Source organism: Myotis myotis, unplaced genomic scaffold (genome assembly GCF_014108235.1).
Source record: "Myotis myotis isolate mMyoMyo1 unplaced genomic scaffold, mMyoMyo1.p scaffold_m19_p_17, whole genome shotgun sequence".
In the NCBI taxonomy this organism is placed as follows: domain Eukaryota; kingdom Metazoa; phylum Chordata; class Mammalia; order Chiroptera; family Vespertilionidae; genus Myotis; species Myotis myotis.
Window position 1 is genome coordinate 23994016 of NW_023416321.1, and position 17720 is coordinate 24011735.

At 38.0% G+C, this 17720-nt stretch overlaps 2 protein-coding genes across 2 annotated transcripts in view; one reads left to right on the forward strand and one right to left on the reverse strand.

Moving 5' to 3' along the window:
* The window catches only part of TRIM37 (tripartite motif containing 37), a 154971-nt gene extending 144313 nt beyond the window's left edge, over positions 1–10658 (forward strand). Inside the window, exon 25 of the mRNA XM_036340397.1 lies at positions 10607–10658. Coding sequence (XP_036196290.1) covers positions 10607–10637 — 31 coding nt within the window. The 3' untranslated portion in view covers positions 10638–10658. The remainder of the gene's footprint in view (positions 1–10606) is intronic.
* The window catches only part of PPM1E (protein phosphatase, Mg2+/Mn2+ dependent 1E), a 93403-nt gene that overhangs the window by 60611 nt on the left and 15072 nt on the right, over positions 1–17720 (reverse strand). The gene's annotated exons all lie outside the window — the stretch shown is intronic.

The following is a 17720-nucleotide window of genomic DNA, read 5'->3' on the forward strand; positions in this document are numbered from 1 at the left end:
CTCTCTATCTCTCTCCCTTCCTCTCTGTAAAAAATCAATAAAATATATATTTAAAAAAAAAAAGAATACCTTTCAGCATTTCATATAATCCTGGTTTGGTGGTGATGAACTCCTTTAGCTGCTTCTTGTCTGCAAAGCTCTTTATCTGACCTTCAATTCTGAATGATAGCTTTGCTGGATAAAGTAATCTTGGTTGTAGGTTCTTGGTATTCATCACTTTGAATATTTCTTGCCACTCCCTTCTGGCCTGCATAGTTTCTGTTGAGAAATCAGCTGACAATCTTACGGGTACTCCCTTGTAGGTAACTGTTTTTCTCTTGCTGTTTTTAAGATTCTCTCATTGTCTTTTGCCCTTGGCATTTTAATTATGATGTGTCTTGGTGTGGTCCTCTTTGGATTCCTCTTGTTTGGGGTTCTCTGCGCTTCCTGGACTTGTAAGTCTATTTCTTTCACCAGGTAGGGGAAGTTTTCTGTCATTATTTCTTCAAATAGGTTTTCAATGTCTTGCTCTCTTCTTCTGTCACCCCTATAATTCTGATGTTGGTACGCTTGAATTCATCCCAGAGGCTCCTTTCACTATCTTCATATTTTTGGATTCCTTTTTCTTTTTGCTTTTCCGGGTGGGTATTTTTTGCTTCTTCATATTTCAAATCTTTGACTTGGTTCTTGGGATCCTCTAGTCTGCTGTTGGATCTCTGTATATTATTCTTTATTTCAGTCAGTGTATGCTTAATTTCTAGTTGGTCCTTTTTCATATCCTCGAGGGTCTCACTAAATTCATTGGCGGTTTCTAGAAAATTCTTGAAAAACCTTATAAGTGTGGTTTTGAACTCTATATCCAGTAGTTTGCTTTCCTCCATTTCTGTTATTTGTGATCTGTTTCTTTGTCTCCGCATTTTGGCTGCTTCCCTGTGTTGATAGAGTGGCTTTGTGTGCTAGGTGTCCTATAGGGCCCAGTGGCTCAGCCTCCCCAATTACCTGAGGTGGACACTCTTGGTGCACTCCTTTGTGGGCTGTGTGCACAGTCTTGTAGTTAAGCCTTGATTGTAGTTGGTATCACTGGGAGGAATTGACCTCCAGGCCAATTGGCTGTGAGAATCAGCTGTGTCTACAGTGGTAGAACTTCTGTGCTGAAGACCCCCTTATGGGGCAAGACTTGCTTCAGTGGGGCTTTGGTGCTCACTGAGTCTGCCCCCTGAGTGTGTCCCTTATGGATCTGAGGAGTTGTAATCTGGATGGTCCCAATCTGACCACTGGGTACACGGGCTCTTGGATCTCTAAGGAGGTGCTAATTTAGCCTCTGTCTGAGGCTACCCAACAGGAGGTACAGAGAGATCTGTAGATTCCTCTTCCTTGTTTGGGGTTTGGAGGTGCACAGATGAGGCCCAGCTGTGAAGCAATGCAAGCTGCTGTGGGGCCTTGGGCCTTCTTTTGGATGTTCTGGGTCTCTCTGACCCAGCTGCAGTTAGGTAATTTTAGATCTCAAAGGGCCAGCCCATTCATATGCAAAAGCCTCTGCTCAAAACTTGGGTGGGGCAGGGTCTCAGGGAATCAACAGGGCGGAGCAAACAGCTATGGCTGACCCTCAGCCCTACCTGGAGAAGCCCCAGGTCTCAGTGTCCTGTGGTAATCGCTGCAAGCACATCTGAGAGAAAGCCGCCCTCGAGTTCCATACGCTGCCAGATAGTCCAGTTTCTCCCCGTATGAGTCTGGGTCCCCAGAGACTCGCCCAGAACTGGAGTTCAGAGCCATAGGGAGATTGAGACTCCCTCCCGATTGAAAAAGACACTGGCGTCCTCTGTTGCCAGCCCTTTCCGCATGTGCCTCTGTACCTCTGCACTTTACTTCTGCACCTCCTCAGTCTCAGTGTGGTTTTCTTTTTCCTTCTAGTTGTAGAATTTCCACTCAGCCGGCCTTCCTGTGGTTCTGGATGATGTCCATTTTGTCTTTTAGTTGTGTTTTTTGAAGTGGTTGTGCGAGGCAGCAATTTCAGGTGTTTACCTATGCCGCCATCTTGGTTTCTCTCCAACACTAATTTTTGATAAAAACTCAAAAAAGTGGGAATAGAGGGAGCATATTTTAACATGATAAAGGCCATATATGACAAACCTACAGCCAATATCATACTCAATGGGCAAAAACTAAAACCATTTCCTCTAAGGACAGGTTCAAGACAGGGATGCCCACTTTCACCACTCCTGTTCGACATAGTACTGGAAGTGCTAGCTATAGCATTCAGACAAGAAGAAGAAATAGCCCTAGCCAGTATGGCTTCGTGGATAGAGCTTCAGCCTGCGGACTTAAGCGTCCCGGGTTTGATTCTGATCAAGGGCACGTGCCTGGATTGCAGGCTAGGTCAGACACACAGGAGGCAGCCAGTCAATGATTCTCTCATCATTGATGTTTCTCTCTCTCCCTCTCCTTTCCTCTCTGAAATCAATAAAAATATATATTTTTAAAAGAAGAAATAAAACGTATCCAAATCAGAAAAGAAGTAAAACTGTCATTACTTGCAGATGACATGATATTGTACATAGAAAACCCCCAAAGACTCCATCAAAAAACTTCTAGACTTAATAAATGAATTTGGCAATGTAGCAGGATACAAAATTAACACCCAGAAATCTACAGCTTTTTAAATACACCAATAATGAACTCACAGAAAGACAAACTAAAAAACAATCCCATTTACGATTGTAACAAAAAAATTAATATACCTAGGAATAAACTTAAAGGAGGTAAAAGACCTGTACTCAGAAAACTATAGTATGTTCAAAAAAGAGACAAAGGATGACATAAACAAATGGAAGAATATACCGTGTTCATGGATTGGTAGAATCAACATCATTAAAATGTCCATACTACCCAAAGCAATCTATAGATTCAATGCAATCCCCATTAAGATACCAACAGAATATTTCACAGACCTAGAACAAACTCTCTAAAAATTCATATGGAATAAAAAAAGACCCCGAATAGCCAAACCAATCCTAAGAAAGAAGAACAAAATTGGAGGGATCACAATACCAGATATCAAGCTGTATTACAAAGCCACTGTTCTCAAAACTGCCTGATACTGGCACAAGAACAAACATATAGACCAATGGAACAGAACAGAGAATCCAGAAATTGAACCAAGCATCCATTATGCTCTATTAATATTTGACAAAGGAGGCAAGAGCATACAATGGAGTCAAGATAGTCTCTTTAATAAATGGTGTTGGGAAAATTGGACAGATACATGCAAAAAAAAAAATGAAATTAGACCACCAACTTACACCATATCCAAAAATAAACTCAAAATGGATAGAGGACTTAAATGTAAAAAGGGGAAACCATAAAAATCTTAGAAGAATCCATAGGCAGCAAAATATCAGACATATGTCATAGCACTATTTTTACTGATACAACTCCTAAGGCAATGGAAACTAAGGAGAAAAACAAATGAAGCTACATCAAAGTAAAAAGCTTCTGCACAACAAAAGAAACCATCAACAAAACAACACGAAAGCGCACTACATGGGAGAACATATTTGTCAATGTTATCTCAGATAAGGGTTCAATCTCCAAAATTTATAGGGAACTCATACAACTTAACAAAAGGAAGATAAACAATCCAATCAAAAAATGGGCAAAGGACTTAAATAGACACTTTTTGAAAGAGGACATTCAGAAAGCCAAGAGACATATGGAAACATGCTCAGTCACTAATCATCCGAGAGATCAAAACAACAATGAGGTACCATCTCACACCTGTCAGAATGGATATCCTCAACAGATCAACAAACAAGTGCTGGCAAGGATAAGGAGAAAAAGGAACCCTCGTGCATTGCTGGTGGGAATGCAGACTGGTGCAACCACTGTGGAAAACAGTATGGAGTTTCCTCAAAAAATTAAAAATAGAACTCCCATTTGACCCAGTAATCCCACTTATAGGAATACTAGTATATCCCAAGAAATCAGAAACATCATCAGAAAGGATATAGGCACCCCTATATTCATAGCAACACAATGAACAATAGCTAAGATTCGGAAACAGCCTAAGTGCCCATCAGCAGATGAATGGATTAAAAAACTGTGGTACATCTATACAATGGAATACTATGCTGCTATACTATTGCAACAACATGGATGGACCTAGAAAGCATTGTGCTAAGCAAAATAAGCCAATCAGAGAGAAATAAATATAACATAATCTTATTTGTGGAATATAATGAACAACAAACTGATGAACAAAAATAGAGCCAGAGAAAAAAATGTTTTAGAATGTTTTTGTGGTTCCAGATATCCACTGGGTGTCTGGGAACACATCCCATCAGATGGGGGAACTACTATTTAACACTAAATGCAAACACTGTTCTAGAACCTGAATGATGGTCACACAATCCCTTATTGAAAACTCTTGGGGTTTACACTATTAATGAATTTTTAAATCACTTGTCTACTAACCTCCAAGACCATTTTTTTCTAAAATGACAAATATAAGAAACTAAAATTGCCACTGAATTACTGAATATTCAGGCAGACTAAGGGATGTCATTGAATTGATAGTATTTAATGTTTAAAAAAATATGGATTATGGTTCTATCACTGTCAAATCCATCTATCTATCACTAATTTTATAATATAGAAGACTAGGTAGTATCTAGAGGACTGAGAAAGATTTTAAATAGGTTAGTACAAGCCTGAGCATCACCCCATACACCAGTTGGTTGAGTATTGTCCCATACACCAAAATGGTTGTGGATTCGATTCCCATTCAGGGCACATAGCTAGGTTGCAGGTTTGATCCCCAGTCAGGACCCGTATGAGAGGCAGCCAATGGATGTTTCTCTCAAACATCGATGTTTTTCTTCCTCTCTCTCCCATCCTCTCTCTAAAATCAATGGAAAATATCCTTATGTGAAGATCAAATAAATAAATAAATACTAGTCTGCACAGTCCATTACCATTGCGAAAAACCTCCTCAGTATATAAAAAATATCCAGACAAATAAGTAACAAAATCTTTGTACATTAAGGATAATAGGTTACATTGACAAGTTAAAACTAATTTCTCTCTTCTAATCTAAAATGATAGCAAGCAATAATTTTTATCATATAATAGGATTAAGTTATCTTTTATATACATTTTTTTTTTATTATTGATTTCAGAGAGGAAGGAGAGGGAGAGATAGACACATCAATGAGAGAGAATCATTGATCAGCTGCCTCCTGCATGCCCTCCACTGGGGATCGAGCATGCAACCCAGGCATGTGCCCTGGCCGGGAATCAAACCGTGACCTCCTGGTTTATAGGTTGATGCTCAACCACTGAGCCACACCAGCTGGGCAAATGTATCTTTAATATACTCTCCTCCTTCAATATAGCTTATCTTTGAGGTTCTGCTAAATTTTAGTTGCCATAACAACCTGAGTAAACCTTTATTGCTTCAGACATCTGTAGCTATTTTTAAATGCAACAGCTGGATCTGTCCAGCTAACTTTCTTTTATAAGACACTAAAGCAGTTTTCATTTGCTCTGAATAAGCTTGAGAAAAATGTCAGGGACCATTAAAAGTGAAACTATAAACATATAGAATAAATCAGAAAATGGAAAATTACTGCATTTTCATTGGAGTAGTTCCTGAAGAAATATGTTAACGCAAAGCTTTCTAAATTTTCAACCATTTTCTGAATTGAAATTATACTTAGATGATTTTCTTCTCTCTGTAATTAAGAAATGCAAGACAATACACAAATAAGTAAACACTAGCATTTACATAAAACAACATTTATCAGCAGTTAAGGCAACATAAATGAATTTAGAGAAACAGCGGAACTGAATCCTGTTTCTTTTCAAAATGATTGTTATGGATCCATTAAAATGACTAATAATAATTAGGCTGGAGAAATGTCTATATTCACTGATATGAGTTTTTTAGTACACATGATTTAAAAATAAAAGGTTTATACTGTAGCATGTAGCAATTGATTAGAAGCTTCTTAGAGAGGATCTGTGCCCATGTTAGAGTTTCAGAAAGTGTTAGCTAATAGATCACCCAGATTAAGACTATTATAGTTAGAACAGCCTATGTTTTTACCCACACAAAAAAAGTTTTCAATTATGTATAAATAAATTTATTGACTGATAATCATTACATACAGTTTTAGCCTGGATTGAGATTTTCATCTATGTGCTCATCTCCTTTCAACCCCCTCTCCCTAACTATAATTCATGTTTTTAAAGCATATATACAGGGATGGACAAAAGTAGGTTATAGTTGTGAGTATACAAAACACAGTTTATTATTTATTGTAATTACTGTATTTTCCACACGAACTGTAAATCTACTTTTGCCAACTCCTGTAATATCTTGTACATCAGTATATTTGGGAATAGTCTATTAATTTGTATGAAAGTTATTATTTCACACCTTGTTTACATTTAATCTAATATATACTAAATTTTCTAATAATTGCCTTGTAGTAATTAAATAATGTACAAAAGACAATTTCCTAAAGACAAAAGTTAAGAACCAAACAACAGGCAATCCAAATAGCAGTGGCAATGTTATTTCCAAATTTCAAAGGATTGTCTACAGATGCATAAAAACCATTCTCCTATATTCATTACTACTGTATTTTGACATAAAGCATATCCAATTATTAAATGAGGTCTTTTCCCTTTTACCTAAATCTTCAAAGAATAGCATTATCACAACCCTTAAGAAACCATTCCTGTGCCTGGAATTTCAAGTAAGTCTGTCTTTCATACAAGTGCCCACATGATTATTTTCCCATTACTTTTATATTTCCTTTCCTGCCCATTCCAAATTCCTTGAACAACTTATCAGAAATTATTACATGACAGGAATATGCCCATTTCAGCTTCTCTTCAACTGAATACAATTTTTCTTGTGTAACAGAAATGAGGATAAGAATTTACTTTTATATTTTGCATTTACAGTTTTAAAAGTGCTCACATAAAACTATATTATCTGATGGACATATAATGCTTTGACATAAGAGAGATATTATTGTCAACTTGAAAATCAGAAAAAAAAAATTAGGCTAGAAGGGTTTGCTGTAGGTCAAACAAGAAGTGCAATAATAATCAGAACTCAGCTCTCCTGACAAACCCTTTTCACAACACTCTGCTGCCTCACTATTTTGTAAGTGACAAGGAGGAATAAGTGGGGCAACTGACTTTGGCAGCCTGCAGTTGTTACAGACCCTGAACAACACAATCAATTACAATCTACATTCTCCAACAGCAAGTCCTGGCAGTATGGCACATCTGTCTGATATCATAGCTTTCATTATCAACCATAGGCTTAAATTTATGCTTGATATAATTATAATTCCCCCCCCCAAAAAAAAAGCACATCGTATTCCATAAAAGAACCATGAATTAGATACAAATTTTTGCATTTCCCTGTCATGGCCAATTAGTGTTTAAAATATGAATTATCTTAATTCAAAGAGCAAGTTTACAAATGCCTATGGACTACACCTTTAGGAATGTGAACACACTCTATTTTTAGGAAACACTTAAGCCTAGTATAAAGCCAGAACACAAATGGGATATAAACTGGCTCCATCTTTGATATTCTTCCTGCCAGATAACAATATAACAAACATATAAGTTGTTCTAACCATAATTATTAGTTAAACCCATAATAAAATCAGAAAGCAGCTCATATTCTCTCTTCATTTGAAGAAAGAGATTTGGTTTCTAACTCTCTATCTCTCTCCCTTCCTCTCTGTAAAAAATCAATAAAATATTAAAAAAAAAAAGAGAGATTTGGGATTCTCTTTCCAAAAAAAATCATATTTCTCAACTGTACTTTTAAATAACACTGCTGCTCATGTTTTATAATGCCTGCTCTTATTTACATATTTATCTCATTTGGTCCCATGTTTCAGTGCCGTCCTTTTTTCTATTTTCCACTATTCTGCTGCCGTTACTAGCTCACCTCCATTATTATACTAGAGGCCTGTGCACGAATTTGTGCACGGGTGGGGTCCCTGAGGGTGGTCTGTGGGATCGGGCTGAAACTGGCAGTCCAATGCTGCCTGCTGCTCCTGCCTGCTACTCCTGCTCATCCTGGCCCCACTGCACCTGCCACTGGCTCGCACCCAGTCAGTCCTGATTGGGAGAGGCTCGCGCCGCTATAGCAGCGCTCACCAGCCGTGAGCCCTGCATCTGGCGCCCATCCCGAGGGAGGTGGGGAGCGGCCAGGATGCGATCAGCCCTCCGGGCAGGCAGGGAGACACCCTTGCTGACCCTGGATCCGGATCCATCCTGTTGTGGGGAGCCACATGGCGGCCGCTTTTGTATCCTTTCTTCCTTGCTGAGCATCTAGGGAGGAGAAGTGGCTGCAGTGCCCGAGGCCAACTTCCAGGAGGTCGGCAGCTCTGTAGAGGTCATGCTGGCAGCTCCGTCGAGGTCATGCTGGCAGCTCCAGTCTATTGGTGCCTGGCCTGTTCTACAGAGATTGGACTACTGAGGGAGTGAGTGGCTGCCACAGGGCTGGTGGGCCGCCAGGATGGGTCGGTCAGCTGAGTGGCACTTCCGCTGGGGAGTACACTGGCCACCAGGGGGCAGCTCCTGCGTTGAGCATCTGCCCCTTGGTGGTCAGTGTGGATTATAGCGATTGGTCGACCGGCTGTTCAGTCATTCGGTCGCTTAGGCTTTTATATATATAGATCTTTCTTTCCATTACTCTTCAATAAGCTTCATCTCTACCTGAGCTGTCTTTGTCTTCTGCTTGCCAGCTTCCTTCCTGACACTGCCACCTCAATTCCCAATTAAAGCCTTGCCTTCTTCAACAAGTTATGCTTTAAAATGATCTCTCTTACTTTTCCCTTGATCTCCTTTCAAAATCTCATTACCTTGATGCATCTCAGTTAGTTATTAAAAAAGCTAGTTGATTAAAGGTGCATAACTCAATAGCTGGTGTCATTTCAGACAGAATGGGAAACTGGGAAACGACAATTTTCATACAATTCACCTCAACCACCTCCTTGCTTCTAGCAACAAATAATGAAGTTAGTAAACCCAGCCCAGATGGGTGGCTCAGTGGTTGAGCATTGACTTATGAACCAGTTCGATTCCACTCAAGGCACATGGCCAGGTTGTGTTGTGGGCTCGATTCTGGGAGCAGGGGAAGAGAGGTGTGGAGGAGGCAGCCAATCAATGATTCTCTCTCATTGATTTTTTTTCCCTCTCTCCCCCTCTCCCTTCCTCTCTGCAATCAACCATATATATATGTTTGTTTTTTTAAGTTAGTAAGCCCAGGAAAATCCTTTCACTAATCTATGCACTCATAAAAATAAGTTCCTTTTGCTGAAACCGGTTTGGCTCAGTGGATAGAGTGTCGGCCTGCGGACTGAGAGGTCCCGGGTTCGATTCCGGTCAGGGGCATGTACCTGGGTTGCGGGCATGTCCCCAGTAGGAGATGTGGAGGAGGCAGCTGATCGATGATTCTCTCTCATCGATGTTTCTGGCTCTCTATCTCTCTCCCTTCCTCTCTGTAAAAAAATCAATAAAATATATTAAAAAATAAATAAATAAGTTCCTTTCATTATTGAAGAGAACCTCAATACTATTCTAATTTCATCACTTCTACTAGTTTCTTGAGGCCCTCATATTTGCTCTTCAATGGAAGGATTCCATTTCTATTACATTGGGAAAGTATCTGCCCTGCCCTAAGCTTAGTTAAATCAAACATCTAAAGTGTGTATATCTAAACAAAAATGTGTGATTATTCTGGTCTCTCAGTGGCATCCACTGAAAAAGGGGGTTGAATGTAGGAATCTTTTAATTAAAATCAAACAGCTTCTTCTTTTTGGTTTTGCTTTGTGGTTACAGCATTGGCCCATGCATTGGAGCGTTGAGGGTTCAATTCCTGATCAAGGGCACATATCTGGGTTGCAGGTTCAATCCCAGGCCCTAGGGGTGAGTGCAGTAGGCAACCAACCGATGCATCTCTTTCACATCAGTGTTTCTCTCCCTCTCCCTCTCCCTCCCTTCAACTCTCTATAAAAATAAATGGGGAAAAAATATCCTCAGGTGAGGATTAACAACAACAAGAGAAAGTCCATATTCTCCCCACCCCTTCTGGATATCTCCAGAACATGTGCTTCTTCTCAATTATTTATTTCAGAGAAAAAATAGGTAGAAGGGTAGTTTTTATTTTCCTACTGAGAATTCTGAAGTTAAGGGCAAAGGTTTAAGTAATTTACACAAGAATTCAATGTTAATAACTTTAAAAGGGAAGATGGGAAAGTGTATGTACTTCATTCATTGAGCATCCAACATATACTAGTACTAAGCTAGGATATTTCTGATAGCTCATGTAATTTATTCCTTAAAAACAACCTGTGTCACATAACTGCACACAGTTCAAGGGTGTACCATTCATATCCTGGTCTATGTTGGTGGCAAGCAAACAGGCCCAACACCTATTTTTATAAGTAAAATTGTATTAGAATATAACCACACTCATTTGTTTACATATTACCTATGGCTATTTTTGTGCTACAGCAGTAAGGTTGAACAGCTGTGACTGATACGTTATGGCCTGCAAAGCCTAAAATATTTATTATCTTGTCCTTTACAGGAAAAAAGAAAGCCTGCACTTGTCTAGGTGAAAGCCATCCCTGGAATAATACAATACAGAGGCTACACAGCAGCCCTGAAACAATCTACTGAAGGAGGTATTAATAGATGAGAAAACTAATACTCAGTAATATTAAGTAGTATGTCTAATGTTGTGCAGATTTTAAGTGACAAAGTCAACTTTCAAATCCAGATCTTTCCACTAAATCACACAAGACCATGTCATTGGAGGCAGTAATAACACCTCCCATAGCTTTTCTTATAAGCCTTAAAATGTACATGAAAATATTTGAGAAATAGTTGCTATTATTAATATTATTACAGAATAAAAATCAAACACTTACATAGTTTGGCCTTATATTCATTCTTCTTTTTCCTTTCACAAAATTGAGGCTTTAACCATGCATGCCTCCATATTTACCAATCCCTCAAAAAATGAGTAATTCACACTCCTATTCCCAAAATCATCACTCTATCCAAATACTCCTCCTTTTCTAGAATCAACTTAAATGCCACATTCTTAGTGACACCTTCTCTGATTTTCTAATCAATCTTCATGCTCTTTCCTATGTTCCCCTACAGCATGTTACTGTGAAGTCTTTAGCATCTGTTTCTTTCTATTTTCTATAATTTACTGGGCTATTTCTCCCACCGTATTTTACATTATTTAAGAGACTATTTCTTCTTCATTCTTATATCCAGCCCAACCTCCAAGTGTCTATCAAAGTTCCTTATATATTATAAATATACAATGAATTGTACTCCCTGACATTGTACACCTAGCTCTGCTCTATGTTCCAATCTGTTGCTTATCACACCAAGCGAGGTTGCCTCCAGATCATCTGTCTACTGCTCAAAGACAAGAGGAAAGCTATAAAACTCTTCTAAATGAAATATGCATAGAAATTTCAATTTTTAAATGTTCAGTATGATGTTCAAAACTTTAAATGTGAACTCCTCTCTATAATTCAGTAATATTTCTTGAAAAGATTAATGATTGTATCAGGTTTACCAATAGAATTTATTTCCTCATTTAATCTTTAAACCAAATTGTTCATACTCAAATCCTCTCACAATAAACACAATGTTCCAACTCAGATGTTGGCGGCAGAATGTGTTCACAAATGAACAACAACCCCTACTATCCTGGCAAGAATTAAAGGATTAGCTAAATACAGTAGTCTCCTATATCTATTTTCACTGAGATAAGGAACAATTTGTATATATTAAAAAACCAAAGGCCCAGAAGGACATCTTAGGATTTTTCACAACTATGGAAGTCCCACTAAGTCAACTTAAATTGGGCTTTTCTCCACCATGTGCACAATTTTTCTATGATAAAGAAACTCCAAGGTATGAGAAAGGTTTTCAAGAAAAAGCAGCTTTAAAAAAATTCCATTATACAAACTAGCCAAGACAAAACTATTTTGAATAAGATAGAGATTTATATGGGCCTGGTTTGACAAAAAGAGGATCGAGATACATAAACAAAATAGAAGTCTCTGCCGTTAAAGAGCTTGGGTTTTCTTTGGGGGAGAAAAAATAAACACATGAAATAACTTGGGAATAATAATAAACATCATATCTTATAAGCAGTGATTCAAAATATTCTCTCACGTCACTGCTATATCACAAATTATTATAACTACTTCCCTAAAAAAAACCATGCAACATTATTTGGTCCTTAATATTGAGCCACAGAAATTGAAGGGAAAAAGAAGGAAATTAGTTTTCATTTATCATGAATTGTATTCTACTTGCTTCTGAAAGGACCTGAGGAACCTTGAAGAGTAAATCTGTGCCATTTATTGTTAAAACAAAATACATCCCCTCAAACAAGGTAGAAAAATAATTGAATTACCTGAGGTGAGCAGATTACATTTGGACTAAAAATATGAAACTTCGCAATCTCCTGCCATTTTCTTACAACATAATGTAAAACTAATATCAATCATATATTTTGCTATGAATTTGGCATCATAAACATGCTGCGAAGACTATATTAGAGATCTTCATTTTTAGGGTTTAGAGCAGTGATGGCGAACCTTTTGAGCTCGGCGTGTCAGCATTTTGAAAAACCCTAACTTAACTCTGGTGCCGTGTCACATATAGAAATTTTTTGATATTTGCAATCATAGTAAAACAAAGATGTGTATTTTTGATATGTATTTTATATATTTAAATGCCATTTAACAAAGAAAAATCAACCAAAAAAATGAGTTAGCGTGTCACCTCTGACACGCCTGTCACAGGTTCGCCATCACTGGTTTAGAGACTAAAAAAATAAATAAAATTCTAAGACATTTGTCCTGCCTTTATCTTTAGTCCCTCGTCTTTTAATGACAAAGGATAACAATGGTAATGAATAAGGTATTATATATATTTTTCTTCTCCAGCTAACAATATGAACTACAAAAATAAAACTGTACTATTAGAGGAACAGCAGGAATTCATTCAATTTATACCTGCTAATAAATAAGTAGCATCTTATAGAAACTGGTAAAACAGAACACTTCATAGTCACATAGATGCCTGCAGTTTAAGATAACAGTTAACACACACAAAAATGTTCTCCATTTTTTCCTATTAATTTTATTCTGATTGCACAGTGTATAAAAATAGTAAGAGATTTTTAAGATGTGTAAGAGAATTTAAACTCCAAAAATAAATTCTAAAATTTATATTTCAAAAGCCAGAATCCTATTTTATATTGCTATAGACACATTATTTGTACTACTTTTTTCCTAGTTAATGGAAAGCATTTCATATCTTCCATTTTAGGCAAATAAAATAATTTACACTGGTAAAACCCCTATTAACATGTCACATAAAAATGCTAACTAAACTATGAAAATTATCTTGAGATAAATAAACATAAATTCAAAATCACAAAACAGCCCAGCAGGTGTGGCTGAGTGGTTGAACACTGACCCATGCATTGAGAGGTCACCGGTTCACTGGACAGGGAACACGTTGGGGTTGTGGGCTTGATCCCCAGCAGGGAGCATGCAGGAGGCAGCAGACCAATGCTGATGTTTCTCTCTCATTGATGTTTCTATCTCTCCCTCTCCCTTTCTTTCTCTCTCTCTCTCTCTCCCTTTCAAATCAATAAAAACATTTTTTAAATCACAAAATATGCCCTAACAGGCTTGGCTCAGTGGATAGAGCGTTGGCCTGCGGACTGAAAGGTCCCAGGTTTGATTCCTGTTAAGGGCATGTACCTTGGTTGTAAGCACATCCTCAGTAGGAGGTGTGCAAGAAGCAGCTGATCGATGTTTCTCTCTCATCGATGTTTCTAACTCTCTATCCCTCTCCCTTCCTCTGTGTGGAAAATCAATAAAATATATATTTTTTAAAAAATAAAATAAATCACAAAATATATGAGCAAGCCACTATGATTAAGGGCCAGCAGAAGTACTAAACATGAGACTCAGACCCACAAAGACTGTGGAATTACTTGCTACAGAGTAACTTTTAAAGAGACAGATTTTATTCAATGAGCAGACTGATTGAAAAGGAACCTAATACAATATCTAGAAACAACATATAATAATTAAAATTAGAAATTTGGTGGATAGGTTAAATATCAGGGCAGATGAACCAGAGGTGAGAATACATAGATTGAACTAGGATATCTGAAGAATTTCCTCAGATGCAAAATTAAGACATAAAAGAGATGATGTTAACAGAAAAGGAAAGTGTAAAAATTTTTAATAAATTGAACAGAGCTCCAGAAGAAGAAAACAGGAAGAATAATCAAGAGGCAATGTTTAAAGAAACAATGGTTAAAGAATTTTTTGAGCTTGAAGAAAATCATAGATTCTCAGATTCAGGAAGCCCAACAAATCATGAGCAGATGTATACACACACACACACACACACATATATATAAAAGCCCGGTGACTGGAAAGGCGGAACGACCAGGATGACTGGAATGACTGGTGGCTATGATGCGTACTGCAGCAGCCAACCAGCCTGATCTGGGCCCCGATCAGCCCCTCCACAGCTGGCCCGGCACCCGATTGGCCCCCAAGACCCTGATCAGGGGAGGGGCCGGCTGCCAACCGCCCGCAGCCCCTCTCCCTGCTGGCCCAGCCTGATGGGCCCCCATTGGGGCAGCCAGCCGGACCCCACCTATGCATGAATTCGTTCACCGGGCCTCTAGTAGGAAATAAAAAGAAAACCACCCTAAATGTTGTTGTGAAACTGGAAAACGCCAAAGGCAAAGAAAATATTTTAGAGTCCACAAGAGAGAAAAGATAGATATCTGATGAACAGACAACTGATTTCTCAATAGCAACAATAAAACTCAGAAGACAAAGAAATAATAACTAAAAAAGAACTAAAAGGAAATAACTATCAACCTGGAGTTGAAATACATAGGAAAATGATCTTTAAAGTGTGGAAGCAAACAATGACATATTTAAACAAACAAAAGACTGTCTTTAACTGAACTTCTAAAATTCTAAAGAATGTACTTTAGGAAGAAGGAAATGTCAAAAAATTAAGAAGAGAACTCCCAGAAGATCCAGCAATTCCACTTCTGGGCATTTATTTAAATGAAATGAAAACATTACTCAAAAAGCTATGCATCCCCATGTTCATTGCAACATGATATACAATAGCCAAGACAAGGCAGTAACTTAAGTGTCCATTGATGGGTAATAACTAAAGAAAATGTGGTACAAACCCAACGGAATATTATTCAGCCACCAAAAGAGGGACATCTTGCCATTTGTGACCATATGAATGCTCTTGAAGGCATTGTGCTAAGTGAAATAAGTCCGACAAATAACATTATCTCACATATATGTTCAATTTAAAAAACAAACCCAGAGACTGATGGTTGCCAAAGGCAGGGGTGGGAGGTGGGCAAAATGGGTAAAGAGGGTCAAACGATACAAATTTCCAGTTATAAAACAAGTCATGGGGATGTAATGTACAGCACGGTGACAATTGTACATTTATTTTTTCCTCACTCAAGGGTGTTTTTCCATTGATTTTTAGAGAGTGGAAGAGGGAAAGACACAAAGAAATATTAATGTGAGAAAAACACATCGATTGCTTGCCTCCTGCATGTGCCCTGACCAGGACCCGGGTAGGGGAGGAGCCTGCAACCAAGTACGTGCCCTTGACCAGAATCGAACCCAGGACCCTTCGGTCCATAGATGGACGCTCCATCTACTGAGCCAAACCGGCTAGGGCTATTGTACATTTTAAAGTGGTTAAAAGAGTAGATCTAAAGAGTTCTTATCACAAGGAAAAATATTTTTAATTACATGTGCTGATGGATGTTCATCAGACTTTTTGTGTTGATCATTTTGTGATGTATATACAAACATCTAATAATTAGGTTGTATATGTTATATGTCAACTACATTTCAATTTTGTTAAAAACCTGGCTATTTCAAAACAGTGTGATACATGCTGTATAGAACACCCACAATCTTGGGTAGTAGAAGTCGGGGGTCAGGGTGACAGTAGTCAGGGAAGAGATCCTAAGGATATCTAACTGAAGTCTGAGAACTGGGTTACGTGATAAATTGAGAGTATGAGATTAGATAAACTACAATACTTATTAAATACCTAAAACGGGCATCAGGGTTCTTCTGTGTCAAGTCAGGAGAAGGTAAAAGGTTAGGGCCATAAGTACTATGCAAAAGATCACATCTAGAAGTCCTATAAGTAGAAAGTATAAGGATAAAGATGCCTTTTGTTCAGACAGCAGGTAGATATCAAATTAGCAAAAGCACCACAAGGTGATAGCTGATTCTTCTGGTTACATCTTACATTGAGACAGAAAGGTTAGCAATTGACTTTTGCAGTTTTGGGATCACCTCAGAAAGACATAGGATGAAAGTAGGTGTAAATTTAACCTACTAGAGAGAAGAATAAGCAGGAAAGCAACTAGAAGGCAGAGTAATGAAGACTTCAACTGAGGTGGTTGCAATAAGAATGGAGAGAATCTGAGACCTAATTTTAAAAGTGACAATGAAATTGAGGAATAACTGAATAGGGGGGAGGGATGGAAAATAATGAGATGACTATTAATTTTTAGAAATTCTAAAGAAGTGCCATTTGATGAAGAAAGAGGCAGAATCTTCATTTGGGTGTACTGAATGAAAAGTGATCATGTTTTCTATATTATCTTGGAAATATGAGTTTGAGCTCCAGTAAGAGTATAAGGGTAGAGCTGTATGTCTATTACCATAAAAAAAGAGAAAGGTTGCCGAAACCGGTTTGGCTCAGTGGATAGAGCGTCGGCCTGCGGACTGAAAGGTCCCAGGTTCGATTCCGGTCAAGGGCATGTACCTGGGTTGCGGGCATATCCCCAGTGGGAGATGTGCAGGAGGCAGCTGATCGATGTTTCTCTCTCATCGATGTTTCTAACTTTCTATCTCTCTCCCTTCCTCTCTGTGAAAAATCAATAAACTATATTTTAAAAAAAAAAAAAGAAAAAAAAAAGAGAAAGGTCATTAAATTGCTTTTACTATGCCATCTTTCAGTCCAAAACAGATGTACATTGTATGTTAGGTTTAATAGTCCATTTCTGTGGTCTGTCTATGAAAATTTTCAATTTTGAGAATATGAACGCAACTTAGATGAAGCATCTGCCACCTCATTATTATGATTAATTCAGCTGATCTGGCTGGTTGGGTGAGCTCTGTCTGGGTCATTGATCAAAACTAAATATGTCAAATATTTTATCTGAAGGCAAATTCACTGAATCCACCTTAACATTTTAGTTGACAGGATTTGTCTTTCATAATAATACTTTAAAAGAATGTTCAATTTGTTCACCCTAATTCCCTGCTTCTGTCGCCAGAGATTGAGAGGCAAAGGAAGAAAGAGGACTAGGCCTAGAGTCTTCAAATTCTCCACTAATAAAGAATACATACATTGCAATTATATTCTTGAATATGAAAAATCCTTCTCTGTCCACCTCAATAGCAGCAAGGAATTAGAGCAAAAGCAAATTGAACATTCTTTTAAATGTTACAAAGAACATGAACACTGATCAACTAACTAAAAACAAACAAATTTAGGAAATTGCCATTTTGTGAAATGGACTGCTTCAGCTACTTTTCTTCCCTCACAGTTACATATGAATCCCT